At 38.5% G+C, this 21,525-nt stretch overlaps 1 protein-coding gene across 1 annotated transcript in view; it reads left to right on the top strand.

The window, feature by feature from the left end:
• Positions 1-20,065, top strand: part of CD47 (CD47 molecule) — a 24,238-nt gene extending 4,173 nt beyond the window's left edge. The window contains exons 3-13 of the mRNA XM_009642209.2: positions 889-1,001; positions 3,169-3,519; positions 4,870-4,917; positions 6,269-6,358; positions 9,673-9,774; positions 10,157-10,249; positions 10,763-10,858; positions 12,648-12,740; positions 14,265-14,296; positions 16,625-16,649; positions 19,570-20,065. Coding sequence (XP_009640504.2) covers positions 889-1,001; positions 3,169-3,519; positions 4,870-4,917; positions 6,269-6,358; positions 9,673-9,774; positions 10,157-10,249; positions 10,763-10,858; positions 12,648-12,740; positions 14,265-14,296; positions 16,625-16,649; positions 19,570-19,628 — 1,102 coding nt within the window. The 3' untranslated portion in view covers positions 19,629-20,065. The remainder of the gene's footprint in view (positions 1-888; positions 1,002-3,168; positions 3,520-4,869; positions 4,918-6,268; positions 6,359-9,672; positions 9,775-10,156; positions 10,250-10,762; positions 10,859-12,647; positions 12,741-14,264; positions 14,297-16,624; positions 16,650-19,569) is intronic.
• Positions 20,066-21,525: the final 1,460 nt, after the last annotated feature.

Here is a 21,525-nt window from a genome sequence, read left to right as displayed (position 1 = left end):
GAGTGCGGTCGGCTGAGCTGTAGCCGGCCCTGTGTGCGTGTCGTGTGCGTGTGCGTGGGGAGCGTTCCTCCAGCCCGCCGCCTCCCCGCTTCCCTCGCCCTCCCCGGCTTCGGGGGCGGGTTGCTTCTTGCAGAAGTTGCGGGGGAGAGGAGGGACGCCGTGGCCAGCGCAGAGCTCCTGGGCTTCCCGCGCCTTAGGGCGGCTTGGCGTCATGTGCTGTCGTGAGGAAATAACGATGATCAAGCTGGTCGACTGCTGCTGTACAGTTTCTAGGGTTGACGGCGTTTCTTGACCTTAAAAAAAAAAAAAAAAGAAAAAAAAAAGTTTGGGTGTCATTGGCGTGTAAATGACATCTCACAATCTAACTTCTTATTTTATGTGCCTCAAGTAGAAACTCGGTGGGCGGCCGTCCGGGTTCCTGAGTTAGCAGTAGACTACTGGCTTCAATGCTGAGTGCCCTAGCGTGTTTTGTAGTCAGTCGGAAGTGCAGGTACCCATCAGGTGCAGCTACCGAGCTCAGCCACTTCTGACATCATGCGGGCTACTCCCCAGTTTGCACTGCCTATATAATTTGAAACAACCTTTCTGTGGCAGCTTCACAACTGCATATTCTTCAGAAGCAGGCCCCCCAGACTGCTTGGTATAAGGCTCTAAAATTGTCACCTTTATCGGACACCTCTAAGCTGATCATCCGTGAGAAAGTTTGAGACTAGGAGCCTACGTAGTGGTCCACTGCCTGCAGGGTTTGGGAACTGTTGCCGAAGGGTTCTGATGACTTCCTCATACCCCAAGAAGAACGTGGGAAACTGTTAGTGGAAACAATGTCTGTAGTAAGCAGTCAGTTTCCCTTTAAGTGAGATAGCGGCCACGCAACCCTTTCTCCTAAAGAAGTCAGATTTGCAGAGGACAAACCCCTCAAATATTTGTCTGTGTGCTTCTGCTGGTGCCTCTTTGCAGCCTGCTCGTTGTTTCCCCAGCACCCTGCTGGTGGAGCAGTTCATGTGAGTACTTAATTGGCTTGAGGCAAAATATGCTAGCTCTCATAGACTAAACAACGTCAAACCGGTGGAATCTGTAATTTAAGTCTCCCTGCTGTTCTGTACTAATACGAGTGAGAAACTCGTGGTCAATTTGTTTTAATTCCTTCAGGATGGTTGGTTTTTATTTGCTTCGGTAAACATTTGGAAGTATAGTTGCGTCCTTTAGTTGAAAATCACCTTACTCAGTGATGGAGCCAGCGGAGAATAAATTCTGTCTACAAAGTGTAAATGTGCTGCTCTAAAGGAGGAAAAAAAAAAAACACAACCCAAACCCAACAACAAGACCCAACAACCTCACGCTCAGAAACCTTTTATCGTGAGGCAGTGTTAAAATAACACAGATGTGAATATTATTTCAGGAAGAACCTCTGAAGCACTACAGCTTTTAATTGTGTCCATTTATTTTTCAGTAGTGCATAGTTTGGGGCTTACGTGCAGTTTCCCTTTGTTCTCCTTTTGTTACTTTTATTTTTTGAGGTACAGTTAAAAAAATTCAACACCATGAGTAAACAAGAGAATAATTCTTTCTTCATTGTTAAGTGCTGTCGTGCATAATGCATATTTAGTCAGTTTATTATAAGCTTTTGATATTCAGTAGTAATCCAGGGACTTGTGTGAGAATATTAAATCAGTGTTTCGAGGATCTGTGCTTTTTAAATTTGATCTGAGACTGTTGCTTTGAAAAAATTGAGCTGCAAGTAGTGACACAACTGTATTGATTTTTGGTTTTGTTTTTTTTTTTCCTCCTCTCTTTCCCATAATTAAATTTAGTCATCAAATACATATATCAATTCTGAGCTGTTTTAGACATGTGAATACCAGTAGTTCCTCTGAAGTTGCTGGAGCTACTCCACTTTATAAGTCTGTGTGCTTACGGTATTAGGGGTTGTGGTCTTGTTTTACAGTACATACCTTTTCCCTTTTTGGTTTTATCAGGTGGAGATAGTCAAGCATGATGAATGATTAATGTCACTGGAACTTTGGGGAGCAGTGACTATTAGGACAGCTATTAAACTAAGTTACAATTTCACACAAACAAGGAAAAATACAGAGAATACAGGATTCAAATCTTTTGCAGTCAAGTTAGTTCAATTAACCTGTTACTTCTGGTTCCTGGTGTAATTTAAATACTGATGTTACAGTTTTTGGTATTCTCAAGAACTGATGCATGGGTCTTCACTTCAGATAAAATCTCAGCATAGGATTTACGTCTTTCTTGAAACAGTGGTCAGTCAATACTACTGTTTTAGAACTGTGGTACAATGTGGGGGAGAAGTGATTAAAACCAGCGGTGATAACATAATCCTGCATGGGGGTGATTTTTCATTACCTGCATGGAATGCCATTGTTAGTAGCGTTAATCACAACGATTTATAATACGGGACACTTGTTGTTACAAATTCTCCATTTTCGGTTCTATTGTGTATACACTCAAATACTAAGTAAGAATCTTATTTAATACACAGTATTGTGTCTGCACCTCCTCCATCAGAAAGGAAGAGGGAATTTGCAAGAAATGGGCTAAACCTGTGGGCATTTGGCTCCACCTTCAGAGATAAGAAGGAATAAATGACAAACCTTTGTTGACTAAGCTGTGTTTCCTGCCTTCTCTCAGAAGCGCAAAAGTAGAATTGTTTCCCCCCCTGTCCTTAACAAACTAAAGGGTGCTTGTGTGGAGATGATGCCTGGACCTCCAGTTCTAGATACCTGTGTGATCAGCAGCAAAAATGGGAACATCAGTGGGACAACCTGTGGTTAATGCTGTGCGCATGCTTTGCAGAAACCAGGCCTTAATGCAGTGTTTCTGCATATGGCATTTTAGGGGAAGCATCCAAGTAATTGGCAGCCCAAAGTTTTATTACTTTTTTTTTTTTAAATTATTATAGGTTATGTTATCTGTACATTAAATGGATGTGAGAATGGCCAAGTGTGTGGAGGGGCTGTGGTGGAATTATAATGATGCCCTTTTTCCTTCTTTTGTTACTCCTTAAAGTGTGGTTCTCTTTTTGTGGTTTTGTGGGATGGTTTGTTTTGTTTGCCCAAGTCATGTGTTGTAATTCTTTTTTCTTTCTTCTCTTGTATATTAAGAAATAATTCTGAATGTGTCAATTTTCATTTTCCTTTATAGGTTCTGCCCAGTTGATGTTTAGTGCGACAGATGTTCTTGAAGTAACGAAATGTAATAAAACTGTCATTTTACCTTGCTATGTGACTAATCTAAAGGAGAACAATTCAAGTGTCATGTTTGTTACGTGGAAAAAACAAAGAAAAACAATTTTTTCTTTTGATGGAGAAAAACAACAGTTTGTCAGAGATCCAGCAGTTCCATCAGCTAACTTATTATCTCAGAAGGACTTACCCAAGGGTGTTGCCTCTCTGATACTTAACAGTGCAGAAGCAGATGCTGGAAATTACAGTTGTGAAGTAACAGAATCGAACAGAGAAGGAGAAACAACAGTTGAACTTCGAAAGCCCTCGGGTGAGTTGCCTGCCATTGTTTTAAAACCTGTTGGGAGGGAAAACAAGCAAGATCTTACGGGAAGGAGAAAAAATAATGAATATGACGTGTATTACTTTAAATTGAAAATACAAAAAATGTAGCACCCAGGCCTTCTAACTTGAGTGCTAATATGAGTTATTTTGGATTAAGTTATAGGGGACTGCTTCTGCAGGAAAGATCTGAACATGTTTTTTCGTTCTATAATAATGTCTGAAGATCACTTGTCTAATGTAGTAAGATCCCACATCTTTTAGGCTACATAGTTGGTGATATTTTCAGCACCCTTGTGTTATTGCATTACACGCTGAAACATATTCCTAGTATCTCTGTAATACTGAGATGGATACCTCCACAGTGGCTGAAGAGATCTTTCCTCTGAAGTATTGCATCTTGCAATCTTTAGCAATGCTGGAAAAATTACAGCTAGAACTAATAGAAATTCTGTATTAGAGCTCTAAAACTTGATCTGAGGGCATGCAGTGAGGTTGAATATGCTATTAGATGGTAACTTGTTATGGTTGTCTAGCATTAAATGTTGTCTTCAGAAGATGATGTTTAAAATAATGGTGACTGAGTGATTAATTTCTCATTTAGTGAGCCATTTTACTGTATCGGGTCAGACGCAGCCCGTGTGCTCTAGCGCCTCAGCTGTTGAATAATGGGGTCTGCTGTCCATGTGCAGTCTGTCTAATATTCTGCAGAGGTGACAGTTTCACTGGACATATGTATGGTGTATCTGTTCTGCACAGAAGACTTGCTCCTTGCTTCTGGAAGGTTTCTCAGAAGCATTGAATATATTACATATGTGTAGCACGTGGAGTCTTACCCGTGCACTGTAGAATTGTCCTAGGACGTTTTTGCTATTGGTTTTTGCATTTGTCATTAAAATAGTTATGAAGCTCAAACAGATGGTGCTTTTGTCCTGCTGCAGACATCTGTGTAATTCACAGTTGGGTCTGATGATTGAGTTAACTGTATAGACTGCCAAACAAATGCAATCTTGAAAGAGAGTGAGGGGGCACAGCCACTGAGAGAGCGAGGGTGCTACAAAATCATTTGGTTCATAGAACCCTGCGAAAACAGGGGAAGAGGTATAGGCAGTTTCCTTCCTTCTATTGTAGCTTCTTGCTTACTCAGTCTTTTTGGACTGTTTTCGCCATTCAGTGTTAAGCTTTAGAATAGGAAACAAGACTTGAGGATGTAGTAGAATCAAGTTCTGTTTGCAAGTTGTATTGTTTCATTTTTACTTCACTGTGTTTAGAATTTTGAAAGTGGAATAAATACTGCAAAGCAGGAAAGTGATGTAATTTTTCTAATTTCATTTTCTAGTTGTCAGTTGCGACGAGGAAAGTACCCCAACACCAAAGGAAAAATGTGGTTGGTGAAGAATTTATAGTTGCAAGGTCATGTTAGGTTTGAGAGTATATGCTAGAAAATGTAAAACTTAGTCTTATGTTTGTGGGTTTAGCTGAAGATAAAACAGTCGCTTGCTCTCTTTAAATTCTTCTGCATAACTTTTGGTTGTGTGTTCCTCAGTGTTCTAGAGAGACTCTTGAGGTGTAAGTTAATAGAAGAAAGTGTAGCAAGTTTTTAAAAGAGTTAATGAATAATGTAAATCCTGTACCAGTCTTCACTCTCGTTTCTGAGCAATGAATTAATGCTGTCACTACTAATATGTTCCAATTGATGCTTTTACAAAGATAGTCTTAAAGGAGCCAACTATTCTCCATCTCATTTTACGGAGTTCCTGGATTCACATAGGAAGTGGGTAGAAGAGTGAGCAAGACTTATATGCTAGCACCCTTATCTTTGGGCACACTCCTTCCTGATCAGTTATCTTCACAGGAGAGTGACTGTAAAGTTTCCCCTTTTTTCTTTTCCTCTCTTTCGCTTTTTTCTTATTACTCTTTTCCTCTCACGTGCTTCTTTTTCTATGACTCTTCTCCCACTCTCTCTTCCTCCCTTTTCCATTTTCTCTTCTCTTCCCACCCCCCCACCTCCACTGAGTGAGACTAAATGAGGTTATGAGCAGAGATACAAGAATCAGCTGTATTTTCTAGTTCAGTAGAGATGTTTTTAGAATTTTATGTTGGAAGGTGGCTTACACGGTCTTACAGCATGAGTGACTGAACAGCCTAAGGCATCCAAGATGCAGGGGAAAAAAAGCTAAATGGATGATGTTGGGAAGACCTAAAGGAAAATGCGTGATTTCGAAAATTAACAAAGCAGTGTTTCCTTCTAGCTTGAGCTAGCTCCGGTATTCCTTATAACACATCTGGATTTCTTCAGGAATTACAGCAGTTGGAGGTAGAATAGAATAGCTGGGGAAGCATCAAGCTGGACTTCTTGTATCTTGCCCAGCTTCCCTGCTTAGCCTAAATACACCATTTTTCTGATCTACTGTGCTGTTTGTAGTTCTACAAGCTAACTAGCTTGTACTGCCAGACAATAGCATAAACATATCCTGTGCTGCAGTGGAGGTTAAAGCCTCCAGTTTGGAAAATTTTAGGGTAGCTGGAAATACTGAAAAAAATAGGTTGTCACACATGAGATCAGAGTGAAAAATACATAGGTAGAAGTCATAGCTCTCTTAGTCTATTATAACTCCTAATGCTGTTACGTACAGTATTGAGCAATCTAGAGCACAGCCTAAAAGGAGCAATAAATGTAAAGCTAATAACTTCAGGTTTTGTTTTCTTCCTACCATTTTTCTTTGTTTATTCTCTAGGATCATGGTTTCTTCTAATGGAAAGGGCTATCATCATAGTGTTGCTGTTCTTAGTTATTATTTTCTGTTCGGCTCAGTTAAGTGTTATTGGTAAGTATTGACTCTTTAATTCTTTGGAATTACCGATTTGTCTTAAAATCACTTGCTTGCCTAAAAGCATCCATGTAAGATGAATGACGGTGCTTACATATAAAAGATGTCTGGTAGAACTGATCCAGATAATACACAGTGGTACATCTGCTTTGTCACATAACATGGTGTTTGGTTTGCTCTGGAATCCTCTCTTGATCACCACGCTGTGCTACTTATCTTCATTTCTAGTGTTTATTTTGGCATGAATTGGCTAACACCACAAGAGTTAATTCATACACAGTTCTCAAGATAGTTCCTAATAAGCACTGCTACTTACAGGCTTTGTCAATAAAGTGCACCAAGCTTCACTCTTCTGTGCTATGTGGTCTTCCATTTCCTTTTCAGTGAGCCTTGCACTCTTTCAGGACACGTAACATACGTTTTTGGCATCAGGCTACAAAAACAGTAGTCTGGCATAGCATTTGCAGAGTTTGGAACCTTTGAACTGAAAGCAAACATGGCCTCATCGAAAAGATGTGTGTCTTGGGGCTTCAGCATGCCACATGGTGGCCCAGTCACGCAGTGTGGATGCAGGCACTGTGTAGAAGGGGGTCTGAGCCTAAGCAGTGGGATCTGGGCCAGTCTGTTCTATTTGCTTGGAGGCCAGGGGTTGCTTCCTGGCGTTAAGATTTTTAGCAGCTGTATGTCTTTGTAGATAAAGGTATGATGATGTGCAGCCTAAAGGGTCTGTGTTTAGAGTTAGTCTGCAATGTGGTGGCTTCTTTTTTTGCCAGTACTTTTGCAAACGATGAGTTTTTTTGCATGTGTGTAATTTTCATGGAGTATAATTGATAATGTCTACTGTCATTGGCCAGAACAAGGAAGCTTTTCTTCACTGTTGGTTTACCATGACGTTGAGTCATTAGAAACAGAATGATGTTTCATTTTATGGTCATAAAATCAATATTAGAGAGAGATGGTGCTCTCTTCTTAATGTAAAATTGTTCATTAGTCTTTTAGCACTGGCTGAGTTATAATTTAACACTGACATCAGTGGTTTTGTTAAACGTTTTCAGGGGCAATACGTTCACCAGTGTCAGACATCCTTAGATGTTCTTTATACACTGGTGTCCAACATGTGTGCTATGTAGAGTGTGCTTTATGTCCTAGTCTTTCAGATGGTTCCCTGTGGTGCAATTTGTTATATCAATCTTTGAGTTTTTTTCAGCCTTTTTCAATTTGTAGACTTCTGAAAAATAAAAAAATTTCTGCTTAGAGACAAGTCCATAAGAAATGGAGAGAAATAGTGCTCAGTTATATATATATACACACACATATATATATGTATATGATTACTATATATATATATATATATAAAATTTCCTTTATTACCTTTTCATGAGCCTCTGAAAGTGGTATGTGACTCTTTAAAGGTCCATCCATGGTCAGAGGTTGACAACAAATATATATATTTTAAATTGTTTTACTTCCATAGTGTTAGATTCCTGGTTTTTGGTATTGTTTATAATGGTTTGGTAGTCTCTGATTTGTTTGATATGTTGAGGAATTGTCATTGCCTTCCATTCGTAGCAGAACTTTAATAATTTTAGCATTTTGATAGGAAAGTAATAATTGTCCTGAAATAAGCATGTATACATCCATGGAGAAGCACTGTCATTTTACAAGAGTAAGTTGAGCCTACTTGAATTTTGTTGCATCTGTGCACTTCACTGCGAGGTCTATGACCTCTTTGGGGAAAAGTAATCGTGCTGCCTCTAACTTAATAAATGTGGTTGTACTTACTGTTAGGTTTTGTTGTGGGTTGTTGGTTCAGCTCTCCCCCTCACCCCCCCCACCCCCTGCTGTGAATTTGCACTGTTTTAGTTAACCTGTGAATCCAGCAATACTACAGTACACCTTTAAATAGTTTGTTAAACTGGGCTTGATTTTTCTGTGTAACACCTGAGAATATATGTTTTCTTGGATTTGTGTTTTAGCGGGGGAATTTGGTTTTGGGGGTGTTTTTGGTTGGTTGGTTTGGGGGGTGGGGGTGCTTTTTTGGTTTTTTCTTTTTTTGCTTACAGCATTGGCATTTAGGATTTAAGTATAGCATATCCATTACTTATTTTTGCCTTTATGTCCTGATTTCCTTGTTTAGCATATTTATAATATGAAGAAATGGGAATTTTCAGTACAGATATGCAGGAATTTTTTACTGTTACTACTATTCCAAATAAGTTTTTGGTTTAAATGACCGTAGTACTTGGGAGTATGGCTGGGGTCCTGTTGTGTTAGACAATGTGAATATAATGAAAGACAGAGTTTTAATTACAAGAGAGAGTATTTTGAAACGCTTCCATAGATAAGAAACTATTAAAAGATTTTGTCATTTGTACCCTCTGGAATATTTACTGTATCTTCGTGATTTTTTTTTTTTTTTTTTTTGTGCTAATGCAGTGCATGTAAGTAGGATGTTAATTCTGTATGTGCTCCTTTTTTTTTTTTTTTTTTCTTTTTGAAGTTACTTATAGTATTTGTTCTCTGTTTGTGATTACCAATTTCAACGTATACCAAGATTGTTAGTATATTAATTTTCAAGCTTGGAGCAAGAGCTGCCTTTTTTGTGTCTTAGTTTTAGCAGTGCATAAGGCAGAAACAAATGCAGCTTATTATGAAGTTGCATTTGTACTATTTCTTCTTTTCCAAAGACTACTAAAGTGCTGCTGCTTTGAAACCCTCCACTGGAATCAACCATTTCTGAGATGGCAGCTACTTAGCAGTGCAGTTTTGCTGAAACTGAGTCTTGTCTTACGGCATCTGAACATGTAGGTCATCCCATATCTACTCATCCTCAAAGCATTCTGGTGAAATGGGAACATCACCCTGCTCCCTTGGGGATGGAGGTGATATGGCTGAACTCACACAGTATCACAGGTTAGAGAATTAAACCTGGAATTTCTAGATCGCTGTCTTGACACTCACCTGAGTAACAAATTCGCTGTAATGTTATTTAAATATCAGTAGTTCATCTACTTGAATTAACCTGTACTGTGTCCCAAACTTATTTTGATAGCATATCACCTGAATTGTATAGAAGGTGGAATTAGGAATTTGACTGAAAAACCAGTGCCAGGTTTCATTTATCTGAGTAAGTCATGTTAACCATATCAAACAATGAAAACAAATGAAATCTGGGTAATATTTACAGTTCTAATTTTTCAGGAGTTTCTTCTAGGACAACAGTCCTAATCATAAAAGCTGTGTATTTTAGTGAGATAATCTGTATGCCTGATTTTTTTTTCCTCTCTGTCTCTCTTTGTGTTGTGTTTTAGCATTAAAATATGGAACTTTACCTCAGAAGAAAATGGGCATTGTTGTAGCAGGTATCACCATCACACTTGCTGCTGTTGTAGGCACTGTTCTTTTTGTCCAGGGTAAGTGTATTAAAATTGCCTTCCTTGTTTAAGGGAATAAAAGCACAAATGAATCTCTTCCATGCAGCAGTATGGAGTTAGTACCACCTATTAATTAAATCTACTAATTTTGAAATTAAAAAAAAATGATTCACAGAATAGAACAAGAACAGTGTTGTGGTTGTCAGGCCCTCGGAGGATCATAGGGCTCCAAATTAATTTCTACTTTCTGTCTTGCTACCTTGAGTGAATATTGGGGGCTAGGGAGTGACTTCTGGTGTTTCAGTGGGATTTTTTTCTGGACCCTAAAAACTTGATGATACTAATGATTTGCTTTTGTTGCTTTGTGCTTTTTTTCCAATCAAGGATTTCTGTTTTACTAATTTCCGTACAATATTTGCAGATGGCTATAATGTACAGAATCAAGCTGGTCTTGGCCTAATTGTAGTCCCTGCTCTGATTTTGGTACCGCTTCAGTACTTTATGTTTGGATATGGTGAGTATTTATTTATTCACTAGCTTGAGAACATCCTGATTGAAAAACTGAACTCCCCCCCCTCCCCATAATCTACATGCTATTTTCACTTTTATAAGTAGGTGCTATGATAACATGCTGGATTCTTGACCTTCCTGGTATCTCAAAACAAAATGTTTAACCTGTGTTTGTTTGGCTAAGTTGCTTCAGGGAAGAAGTGTAAGTTACCTGCTTGAAAAATGAGGTTTAGGGTAGGACACCTCCTCTTCCTTCCTGGGCCTTGGGACTGGGATGAATAGCTCTCAGAATGTATGTTTCATTTCTTCTACTTACGGTTTATTTATATATACATATATTTGTGTGTGTGTGTATACGTACAAGAGCCCTGAGTCACTTGCAGTGACTTGTTTTGTTATCAAATGGGCTGGCTGAGCTTGGAATTTAGGAGAATATGATTTCTAGCTTTACATGAATGACCTGCCTTTTGTATCTCTTTAAATATTACAATTTTCTTTCTCTTTCTGTCTTTCCCAGTTTTCGATAGTCTACCACAAGCAACCTTTGTTCTGATAGGTTTGCAAATTCTTGGCTATATAATTGCTGTGATTGGTTTTGCACTGTGTGTCTCAGGTAAGGAACTTATCTTCTGTAAAAGTCTCTCTCCTTTTATCTATACCTGATGTTTGTTTATTTGTAACTCTATAACAGGCTGTGAAAATGGCTTCACTACCTTGAGTGTTAGCAAGTAACTTCTGTGAATGTACTTTCAGACTGCTGTGCTAATGCTCTTTTATCTGGTGAAAGAAGAATACCCCAAAGGCAGTATTACATATCAGTTTCATTAGTATGACTATATCCAGCAAGACTGCATTCTATGAGCAGTTGCTTTAAAAAAAAAAAAAGTTAATTGTTTTAATTTTGGAATAGGTAGTGCCCTAAAGAGTCACCTAAAACCAACGTTGACCTTTATTACTGTTACTCTTACTGAGGCCTAGGGTATTTAGAAACTAAACTAGAGGCATAATAATTTTCTCATGTTCAATGAATACATCAGAAATCCCTTCTTAATCTCTGCTTGTGTGTGACTGATAACTGAGGCACTGGGAAACTAATACCGTTGAAACAGCCTGAGAAGGGAGATGCAGATACGGTAAACTTGGAAGCGTTCTTGGACCGTCTTAAATCTGGTTGTGGCTGGCATTCTTTCTGGCACTGAAAACCAGTCCCTGTTGTAAAGGAACACCAGCTAAACACCCCACCCAGCAATACCCCATATCCCTGCCTCTAACCCTCCCTTTGTCCCCTGGCTGCCTTCCCCTCCCCCTGCCGGAAAACCCTACAGCAGAGAAAAGGGTGACTTGAGGACTAGGCATCCTTGGCAGTATATTTAGTAGCAGAATGCATACTGGTGCTCGTTGGAAGCATTTTATACCCCTGATTTATTGTTTCTTAGAGACATTCTTCATTTTAATAGCTATTTGGTTGGGGATTTAAGAAAAAGTATTTCTCCTTGAAGTGGTTTCTAAAGGTTTGTCTCAGACAATCTGGGTGAAATGATAGACCTTCCAGTGGAGTTGTGATTTGAGTTTTATGCTTATTGTGTAATATTTACAGAAGTAATTGTAAGGGGCACCCAAGTGTTGTCAAATGTAATAGTAAAATAAATTGATGGGAGATTTCTGGTAAAGCAATAATCCTCTAGAGGAATAAGAAATGGAGGATGTTTTTAAGCACTGAAATGGAAAGTGTTGCTAGTTTTTCAGGGTGACCTTTTCACAGGTCAGACAAGGTAGATGTTAATCTGTATCTCTGGAAGTTTAGCTCAGTGACCCTTAGGTGTCAGTAGAAGTAGCTCATCTCAGGTCGAACTCGCAGGTAGTTGTAGTGACTTCAAGTCCCTGGAAATAAGGATCAGAGGACAAGGAATTTCTGTAGCGGTAGCCTGTGGCTGCGCTGTGCTATCCCTGTAAACATAGAGCATGCCTTTATCTGTGGTGGATTTGCCTCCGAACTGCCCTCATACTCTGCTCCCTTCTTCCCTTTTTTTAACCCTGTTCTATCAGTAACAGTACTGTATTGTGTAATCTAATGCAATTATAGTTCAAAACAATTGGATTGAAGATATAAGTTTAAGGTAAATTAATGAATGTTGTCAATTGCAGTGAATGACAGTAGAATACAGCTAAACTGTAGTAGAATACAGCTAAGCAGGATAAATCAATAAATGCCCTTGTATCATTAAAGAATGTATACAGAAAAAGAAAGATGCAGAAGTAGTTCTGGGATAGCTTTGAGAGAGACATCAATCACATCTGGTTTTATCAGACTTATTTATTTTAGTATTCAGTTATATCTGACAATAAGTTTGTGCTTTTACTTGTGTCAGATGATACAGTTTCTTTCATCGTGTTTTTAACAGCCTGTCCTCCATTACACGGGTCTGTTGTGATTGCTGGCTTAGCTATTATGGCTATTGCAAATTTGCTTAGTCTGGCTTACGTGTTTATTATGGGTAAGTAGCACCTAATATTCTGCATTATTTATTTTTTTTAGCACTTAAATATTCAGAAGCGCAACTTTCTCTGTTGTACTTTTCAGAGGTAGACATAGCTTATTTGAACATAAGGTGTGATTTCACAATTACATAGTTTAAAAAAATTACTGAAGAATTGTGTGTATGTATTGGCTTTGTTTCATAGCGATTGTGGGGAAACTTGAGTAAAGAAATTTGCAGCTTACCGTAGTAAACTGTCTTGAGATGAATGCAGCCAGGTTTCTTAAGTAAGAGTGTTTCAACTGTAGGACAGGTGCTGCTGTTTCACCTCTGCATTTATACAGTTGTCTAGCTGAAGCTTAGAACAAAGAGAGCAAAAGGATTTCAAGGAGTCTACAGAGTGGGTTATGGGATGGTGTGGAGAAAAGCTTGTCAGAATATGAATTTAAAGAAGCAAAATTTGCCTAGTGATTTCTACTGGGTTAGAGGTAGGTTAAAATAAGAGCAATTTGAATGCACACCTTTCATTTTAGTGAATCCTATTTTTTCTCATACTTAATTTTGAAAGCCAGGAGCAAAGAATAGCAATACTTTGTTTCAGAAACTGGTCTGTTCACCAGATCTCAAAAAGATGAGAGATGTAAAAGTATAAAAGCCAGTCAGGCCTGCTGAATCAGAGAAAAATGGCAGCAGTGTTGTGTGATTGAAATATGGTGCAGACATCTCTAGGCTGGCACACCACAATGTAACATGTGGACTTTACAGCTTGGTCTGAGAGCAGAGTGACTTTATTTGTTTTGAGCTGTGCATGAAGGCTCTTCAAACAGCTTGTTAGTTTGGATGCAGAGCCATGCGATTGAGGATATACTGCTTCCATACTCAGGCTGGTGTGTATACAGTCAGCTCAGTCCCTAGTCTGCACTGAACTATGCAGTCTTCCAAGCTTAGTGTGTGCACACCATGTGTTGGTATAGTCAGAAATAATAGACCCTGAGACTGGGAGCATTACCATCAAAGAAGTAATTAAGGCAGAATGCCTAATATTTGATATCTGAGATAGATGAAGATGAGTCAAAAAAACAACAGAGGTGAAGCAAGCCTTTTAACAATGATAAAAATAATTTTTATTGACTTCAGGCTACTCGTATATACAACTTTGATGTTGTGTGCTAATGGTCTGCGTAAATACTGCATTTGTAGTTTGATTATGCTGGCTGAAGAAATCATATGTGACTGATGAGGTAGATTCCAGCACACCAAAATAAGCACAAAGAATAGCGTGTAGCCTAATTCATTTTTCGAGCTGAATGCATGAGTGAGACAATTCACAGACTGTACATGAACAGATTATTCAGTTCCTAAACAGATGAGTGCTGAAAGGCTGTAAGTATTTGCAGATCATCATATTAAGTAGTTTTGGATAGGGGAAGCTTCAATTTTGTGTGTTGCTACTCTGTTCCAAGTTTTATTAGTAGATATTTTTATTCGTTTGATCTTGTCATTTATTCATCTGCCTGGTCACTTCTTTTGTAATTATTTTAGGTTCCAGCATGAAAGATCATCCTCGTCCAGGGGTAAGCTTAAAATTAATAAATTTGGGGTGACTAGATGGCTCAGGGGATTGTAGTGAGATACTGAACCTTTCTTCACTAGTTCGAATTCAGACCAGGTTGGTAGCAAGCAAAAGTTCTGGCTGTGTAACAGATGTCTAATGTTGAGTGAGTTGGTGGTCTTCATTGTCCCTACTGAGTGTGTCTATAGTACTGTAATTGCCACCCTTACCTAATGGCTCCTCTGACCGTTGTGCCCAAATGGAGTTTCAGGGCCTGTCACAAAAAGGTGGTGGATGTGAAGGGAAGTCTGGTGTTCTTTTACTATGCACTCTTTTCCATGAATTTATTAAGGCCTTTTGCTCACCTTAATGAAAGTGCTTTTTCATTAAGGTGAGCGCAGAATACTGTTGTGGTTTTTTTATCTAGGTGGCTTATAACAAAGACTTAGGGGTGTTTTTTTTTCCCTATGGTCTTTTACCCCAGAAACCTTTAATATTCTCTTGAATTCCCAGCTATAAGAATGCTATAGCCTTGATTGTTTTTTCTTTTCTTATTTTCCTATAATGCCCCCTCATTTGATGAGCCCATCTGAAAACAGTGTCTGTCTTTAGGTCACACAGAACAAATGGAACAGCAGTTCGTTTTTTTTAAAGAAGTTTTGTTTCAGTTAGTTTTTTTGAATTCTAGAACAATCATTCTGAAAACAGTAATTTTCATAGACTTACGCAGTGCTTTCTAGTGATCCGTCAGTGTGAACTGCCTGATTTCTGGAGTTTTGCAGAAGCAAGTAAAGAGGCACAACTGTAAAATACCAGTAGAACTTTTTTGTAGCAGGGGAGCATGGCAAATACTAAATCATCCCATTTGTTGGCTGGCAGCCATCATTTGAGACACATTTCCAGGTCTCTTCAGCCTACAGCCTGAGACCCAGCTGTCGAAGAAAGGTGGTTTCTACCAGTGGGGCAGGGGAGCTGACTGCAGTTAGGACAACAGAGATTATTTTTTTTCCTTTGCTTGTTCTCATCCACTTCCATTTTAAGGAATAGTATTTCAGAGGGTTGGTCTCTTATTTATGGAAGGAATATAAGTGCATGGAAGTGGTTGGTGTTTTGTTTTGTTGTTGTTTTTTTAAAAAAAGGAAGTTCACACAGTTCATTATGTTAAAAAATGAGCTGAGAAGTGTATTACAGTGCTTTCAAAATGCAACCTTGCCTTTATTTAACATGCTCATGTTTACTTGTAGAAAGGAAGCAAACAGGGCAAGAGGTGTGGTTTGTGGTTTTTTTTTTAAACTTAGTTTTTGGCTGTAGATAAGCTTTGAAATAGAAACCAATGTGCTAAATAACATCTTTTGTGAAACTTCATTCTCTTCATGATCTGTTTTACACTGCAGCAAGGATTTGACAAATAAAGAAATGTTCACTACTACATAATTGTGGCTACCATGTTACTCTCTGAATTGGAGACAGGAATGAAATCAGAAGAAATTTTAAAAATGTAGAGGTCATTGGAAATCTCGGCCACTAAAAATAAGGGGTTTGCAGCTGCAGTTAGTGGAGGGTCAGATACTGAGAATTTATGCCCGTGGATTTATGGAAGTTATGGAAAGACGTAGTGGAAAATTAAGTGTGTTAATATGTTGCTGGTTTCCGTCGAGGGCCGTTCAGTATATATTGCTATACTTTGAGGCAATAAATAGGTGTGGAGTAATTTTGAAAATACACTTTGATTCTGTGTAATCTAAAGACTATGTAAAACTTAATGTCAGTGAAGTGCTTAATTTTGACACTGGGGTACACTTACAAAATTATGCTTGATAGTTTCTTGAGTCTGAGGGGGGAAAGCTGCGTATTTTGAAGTCTGCCACCTTAACCAATTACTGATTCTTTTAAGGTTTCTGTAGATTGCATGTGTTGTTTCTGATGATTTGTCTACCAGACTAAATACACAACTGTGGTGTATTTCCTTCTGAGGAGATTACACTTGTTTCCTTGGCTACTATTTTTTTTTTTTTTCAGTCATACTGGTTTATTACTAATCATTGATCAAATCACAGAAATAATTAGGTTTTAGAGCTTAAAAGTAGTATCTGCATGCCTTTTGCTGCCACCTAGAGGTATTTCATCTGAGGAAGAATTTACAGTGGGGGAAAAAATCTGGAGAATGCAGTTACTGACTAATTTAATTTTTTTCAGAACTCTAGTAATTAATTTTATTAACGTTCAGCTTTCTTCATTTTTGTAGAATCACTACTTACTGTATATGTCAATTAGAGTAATTTAACTGTGGCGAGCCAAAAGTAAACATGAAGGCTTTTTATACATATATGTATTTTTAAATGTTTTGCAGAAAGCTGTAGAAGAACCACTAAATGGTAGGTGCTATTCAAGGCTTATCTTCTAATTAAGGGATTAATTATGGAAAAAGGTCAAAAAGTAATTGTAGTTCTCAGTACAACAGCACTGAGATGGCAGATTGGTGTGTCAATTTATGTGGCTCTGAGTCAGTAAGAGGTTGATCTCTCAATGAAATTATGCCTGCAACTCCAGACTCCTTGTTCTATGTCACTGTGCTTGCTAACTTTTAAGAGGAAAAGAGGCACAGGTCCTGTTGTTAACTCTTCTTCATGAACATTTATCTTGGTGGAATACTTAAGATGATAGCAAAATCTATCCTTGTCACTCTATTCTTTTGATATTTCTTTGGGTTGGGGAAACTCTACCATGGTGTTTGGAAACTCTGATAGTGCTTAAGATGGGGGAAATTTATGGTGAGAAAGGGATGACTGAATTTTTTTGTTTGTTTCTTTGAGTTTTTTTGCTATTCTGTTCACTAATTGGCATGCCAAGTAGTAGCAAGTTCTAACATGAATTTTAGAATTAATCTGAATATTATGAAGCATTTCTTGCTGTTTGGTTCATTACTAATCCTCTTGCTTGGCTTTTAAAGATGCAAAAGGAGTGATGTTAGAATGATGGTAAGTCCAAGTATTTACAATAATTAGCATGTATTTGGGGATTTTGATGTTTAGAGTTACCCAGTGCTAATATGTTAAAACTTGGAGGACAGGTTTCAGTGAAGGAGCTGTTCTTATTTAAGTTATATTTCATTGAAAAGAAAGAATACATATTTTCTGTATCATACACAGGGGAAGAATGTGTATTTCTAAGCAGTGGAGAGGATGAGTCAGAGGGAATTATTAAATAGTATGTTTCTGATCAGATGTGGAAGGTCAAATAGTTTGTATGCTTCCTTTATGCTCATATAGTATGTAAGATGCATGGACTGTTTAATTGGTGGTGGGTTGTTGTATTTATTTTGGGGGGCTTTTTTTTTTTGTTGTTGTTGCTATAACTAAGCCTTCTTTATGCATTTCATCGGTGATCTCCCATGAAAGTTCACAGGAAAGTGGTTTAAAGTAGACTTTCTTTTTCCCCCCTCCCCCCTTAGATGTTACTTAAATTATCTGGGTTTTGTCAGGTTGTTCGTATTCCAGTCAGATTTCACTCTATTTTTTTCAGGGTCAGATAGCAGTGTTTTTAAAAATGAACAGAACTAATAAAATTCAAGAACTGCTTAAATACCTTTTGACAAACCTGAATTTTGAGCTTAAGATTTAAAGGTGCGCTCTGGCTTCTGCCCATTGGTTATGCTTGATGTTTAAAGATCTACCAGATATTGTAAAGGAAGATGTATGTTGCAGTGTCCTGACCTAATTGAAGATTTCTTCCTATTTGAAATGTCCTCAATGCTGGGATTAGTCCTTCTGATTTTATAACGGCCTGTGAGATTGCAACACCAACTACATGTAAATAGACTCCATGAAATAAGAGAGACTGGGTTAACTTGGCCCCAAATTCCCAGACTGGTACCTAAAGCGGGTAGCCAACTTCGCAGAGATTCTTGGCTCCTGCAGCTCCTATCCATCAGAAGGGTAACAGTTTGCCTGCCCAGATTGCTCTCTCATTGAGGAGCTTAAGTTTTAGATTAGATGCTCAGGTTTGAGAATGAAAAAAGTCCTTTATTGATTCTTTTCTATTCAGAAGCTGTACTTCCTTTCCATGGAAGTAGGATGAAAGAGCGCTTGTTGATGCTATTGGTACATGTGTTTCTTCCTGGAAACTGAGCAAATTTGTCCGTGAGGTATCAGTACACCCTTAGCCTAGTACTCCTGCATCAAAATACAACATTTTGCTAGTCAGGATAAAGAGTAAGGTCACTCTAAATCTGTTCATTTACTTGAAATGTTTTTATATCATGCCACTTCCAGAAGGCATGAATTGGCAATGTGACAATAAATGAGGTGCTAGTTAGTCCTAACTGGTGTTATCAGCTGATTTTAAAACCAGGCTTTTTATACTGCTAGGGTTATATTACTGATGAGTACTACATCATTCGTGCAAATACGCCATGGGATTATTTTCTAAACAATACAAGCACTTTTGCATTGATAAAATGTATACCAGTTAGTATCTTCTGAAGTAGGAGGAGTGGAAGGTAGGTCCTGCTTCAGAAGTGACAAACGGGTATTTGCCAGTCTATTGCATTCAAAACTGACCAGGAGGGAGATCAATATGGCTACCCCATACTGCTTAAGAACAAGGCAGAGTTTTGCTCGGAGATCCAATTTTAAATAAGTTGACTGTTTCTCCTTGGGTCTTATTTAAGCCTATAAAAACCTGCCTTGGCTTCTAGTGCTGAGGTAGAGCTTCCAAAAGCACAGAAACCTCTAGTTATCCATTTCACTTTGACTTTTAGGGTAGGGTTAGAAGTCTGTCTGCTTTTGCTGCCTTGAAAGATGCCTCTGAAAAACAACAGAACGTTTTACAAATCAAAGGCAAGGGCTCTGACGCGCAAGCTGGAGGCAGGAACCTTTTGAGCTCTACCTGCTTTCTACCTTAAAAAGTTCTCACCCTTTCTACTCTTGAAAGTTCTCACACTCAAGGGATGAGTCAGGTGCTGAAGCACCCTGGCTTACAACATGGCATGTGAAAGTAAACCAGCATTAGGAGTAGAGATGGGACAGGTCAGACAGCTAAGTCTGGGAGCCACTACAGCTTATTCCAGTTCGTGAGTTGGAGCTCCAAGGCAGTGTCTCCCAGACACTTTTCTGTTGTGGCGAAGCTGAAACATCGCTTGCTGTTAGTACCGCTCTTTTCTATTATTTGAGTGCTAAGCGTGCTTTCCAAGTTTGAAATAAAAGAAGTCCTTTTTTTAAGATGTGACTTGAGTGGGCAGCACAAAGTGTTGCTGCTCTTCCCAAACAATCTTTTTTTATTTTTTTTAATTCCCAGAACTGAAGAGCGATGTGGTATGTGAAAAGTACACCGTTGTTGATACACCGTGGCCTTGAAGATGCACTACTCAAAGAGAAGAAATTCAGGAAACTAGTTGTTCTGCATGTGTGGCAAAAGTGCTTTTGATATAAATGATGTAATTTTATAGTCACGGCAGCTGTATCGAGAAATGTGTGTTTGCCCACATGTGATCTTTATTTTCTTTTGCTATGGTACGTATGGGATGGTTGAGGGTGAGAAGATGAGAAGCGCTGTTTGCCCACTACAGGGTGTCCCTGCAGTAATCCTTAGTGGTATTATTTTCAAAAGCTGTCATTAGTCACTGCTTTGATAACGGGCCTGACTGAGCCCAAAGATTGCAATACCATTTAGACTATTGTTTTCTTTATTTGTGTGCATGGGCAAGGTATGGTCGTACGTCTATGATACAAGCAGGAAGTAGAGATTGTACAAATACATCTTTTCTGACATTCAGCAAGACTTTTATAAAAAATAAAATGCTTATACACAAAGTTGCATAAGTACAAAGTTTACTCCCAGCTCTCTCAGTTATTAACAGAGTTATCCTAATTCCATGAAACAGTAGTATTCCTCTCTATGGATAGTAGTCATGTATGCTTTGGTGGCCGATATTTTGGTCCAGTGAGAGAGCTCTCCGTGCCTCTTCTGTATTCTTTGATGAGAAACTGCTCAGCTGTTGGAGCCGAATTCAGCACTGGAATTACAGAGCAGAGCAGCTAGTAATTTTCATGCTGAATGTGGTTCTTGTGTGTGTTCATGTTGTGCAGTGTGTGGTACTGGAAGCAATTTCAGGCTTTCTTAACTCAGTGAATTTGTAAAACCCATGGATGCTTCATAAAAATAGGAGTTGTCCTGTTTAGTGTATTTTTGACAGAATTTTAAAATCTGTTTTCTTGAATGGAAAAAGGAGTCAGAAAGGGAGTCTGACCCAAGTTTGTGATGCTGCCATTAAGTCACAAATAGATAAGATGGGAAATAAGTAGGAGGAGCTGATAAGCAAGGAGGCTCAGTTTCTGTATATATGTAAGCAGTACAGTTAAAAAATCAATTTTCTAGGACTTGCACATTCCATGAGATTTTGCCACGTTTTACAACTGTTTTGAAAGTTGCTCCAGTATAGGTGGCTTCTCTTGGATTTCACGTGTACTTTGTAGAAATCTTGACACTGTCTCCTATTCGTACTAAGGTAATATATTTCGAAGGAAGACATGGTTTTCTCCTCCTAACAATTTAAAACTTTGTTTGGAAAGCTGTTGCCAAACAGTAATGTAATAAAATCCGTGTTTTTAAAGATTCTGAGTAGTTTGGTGTGTCTCAGAGCTGGATGTTGTAAACTAAGGTTCATATCCATGTTGTGGGTGCATGTTGCGGAGATTCACATCTCTGCATGTTGAGCTCCAAGTCTCAATGCAGGCACCTTGCATCAAGAATTCAACAAAATAAAATTGAGGTATCCTATTTCACAATACTTGCTCTTTTAAACAGTCCTCTTGCTAGGGCTGCAGGACTGAACCACCTAAAGCAACCCGTGGTCCAGTCCACACTAAAATCAATGGAACTGGCCACAGAGGAGAGGGTTATTCATGTGATAAAGCATTTAAGAAGCACATGTGGCTTACACTTACTTCGGTACCTTCAACTTTGGCAGTGGGAGTACCGACAGAAGATTTGAGCTCCTGTCTTTTAAAACAGTTTTTTCCATAATCTCAGCAATCTCTACCTAAAGATGGGAGATGACTCTCAGTTAACAATTTGGTGTAAGAAGTTACTTGATTAAGTACCGTGCAGAGCTCCCTACGTATAACCAGTGATTCCCTCTGGCACGTTGAAAGTTGAGCAGTTGAGGGATAAAAAACAAACCAACTGGAATTCTGTTGAGGTATTCTGCCTTATAAGAAACATGATGTATAATAGCTTTATGTTAACTTCGTA

The sequence above is a fragment of the Egretta garzetta genome, unplaced genomic scaffold, assembly GCF_000687185.1.
Source record: "Egretta garzetta isolate BGI_Z169 unplaced genomic scaffold, ASM68718v1 scaffold367, whole genome shotgun sequence".
NCBI classification, from domain to species: domain Eukaryota; kingdom Metazoa; phylum Chordata; class Aves; order Pelecaniformes; family Ardeidae; genus Egretta; species Egretta garzetta.
The sequence above is the reverse complement of the archived record's forward strand: the minus strand, read 5'-3'. Positions and strand labels throughout refer to the sequence as shown.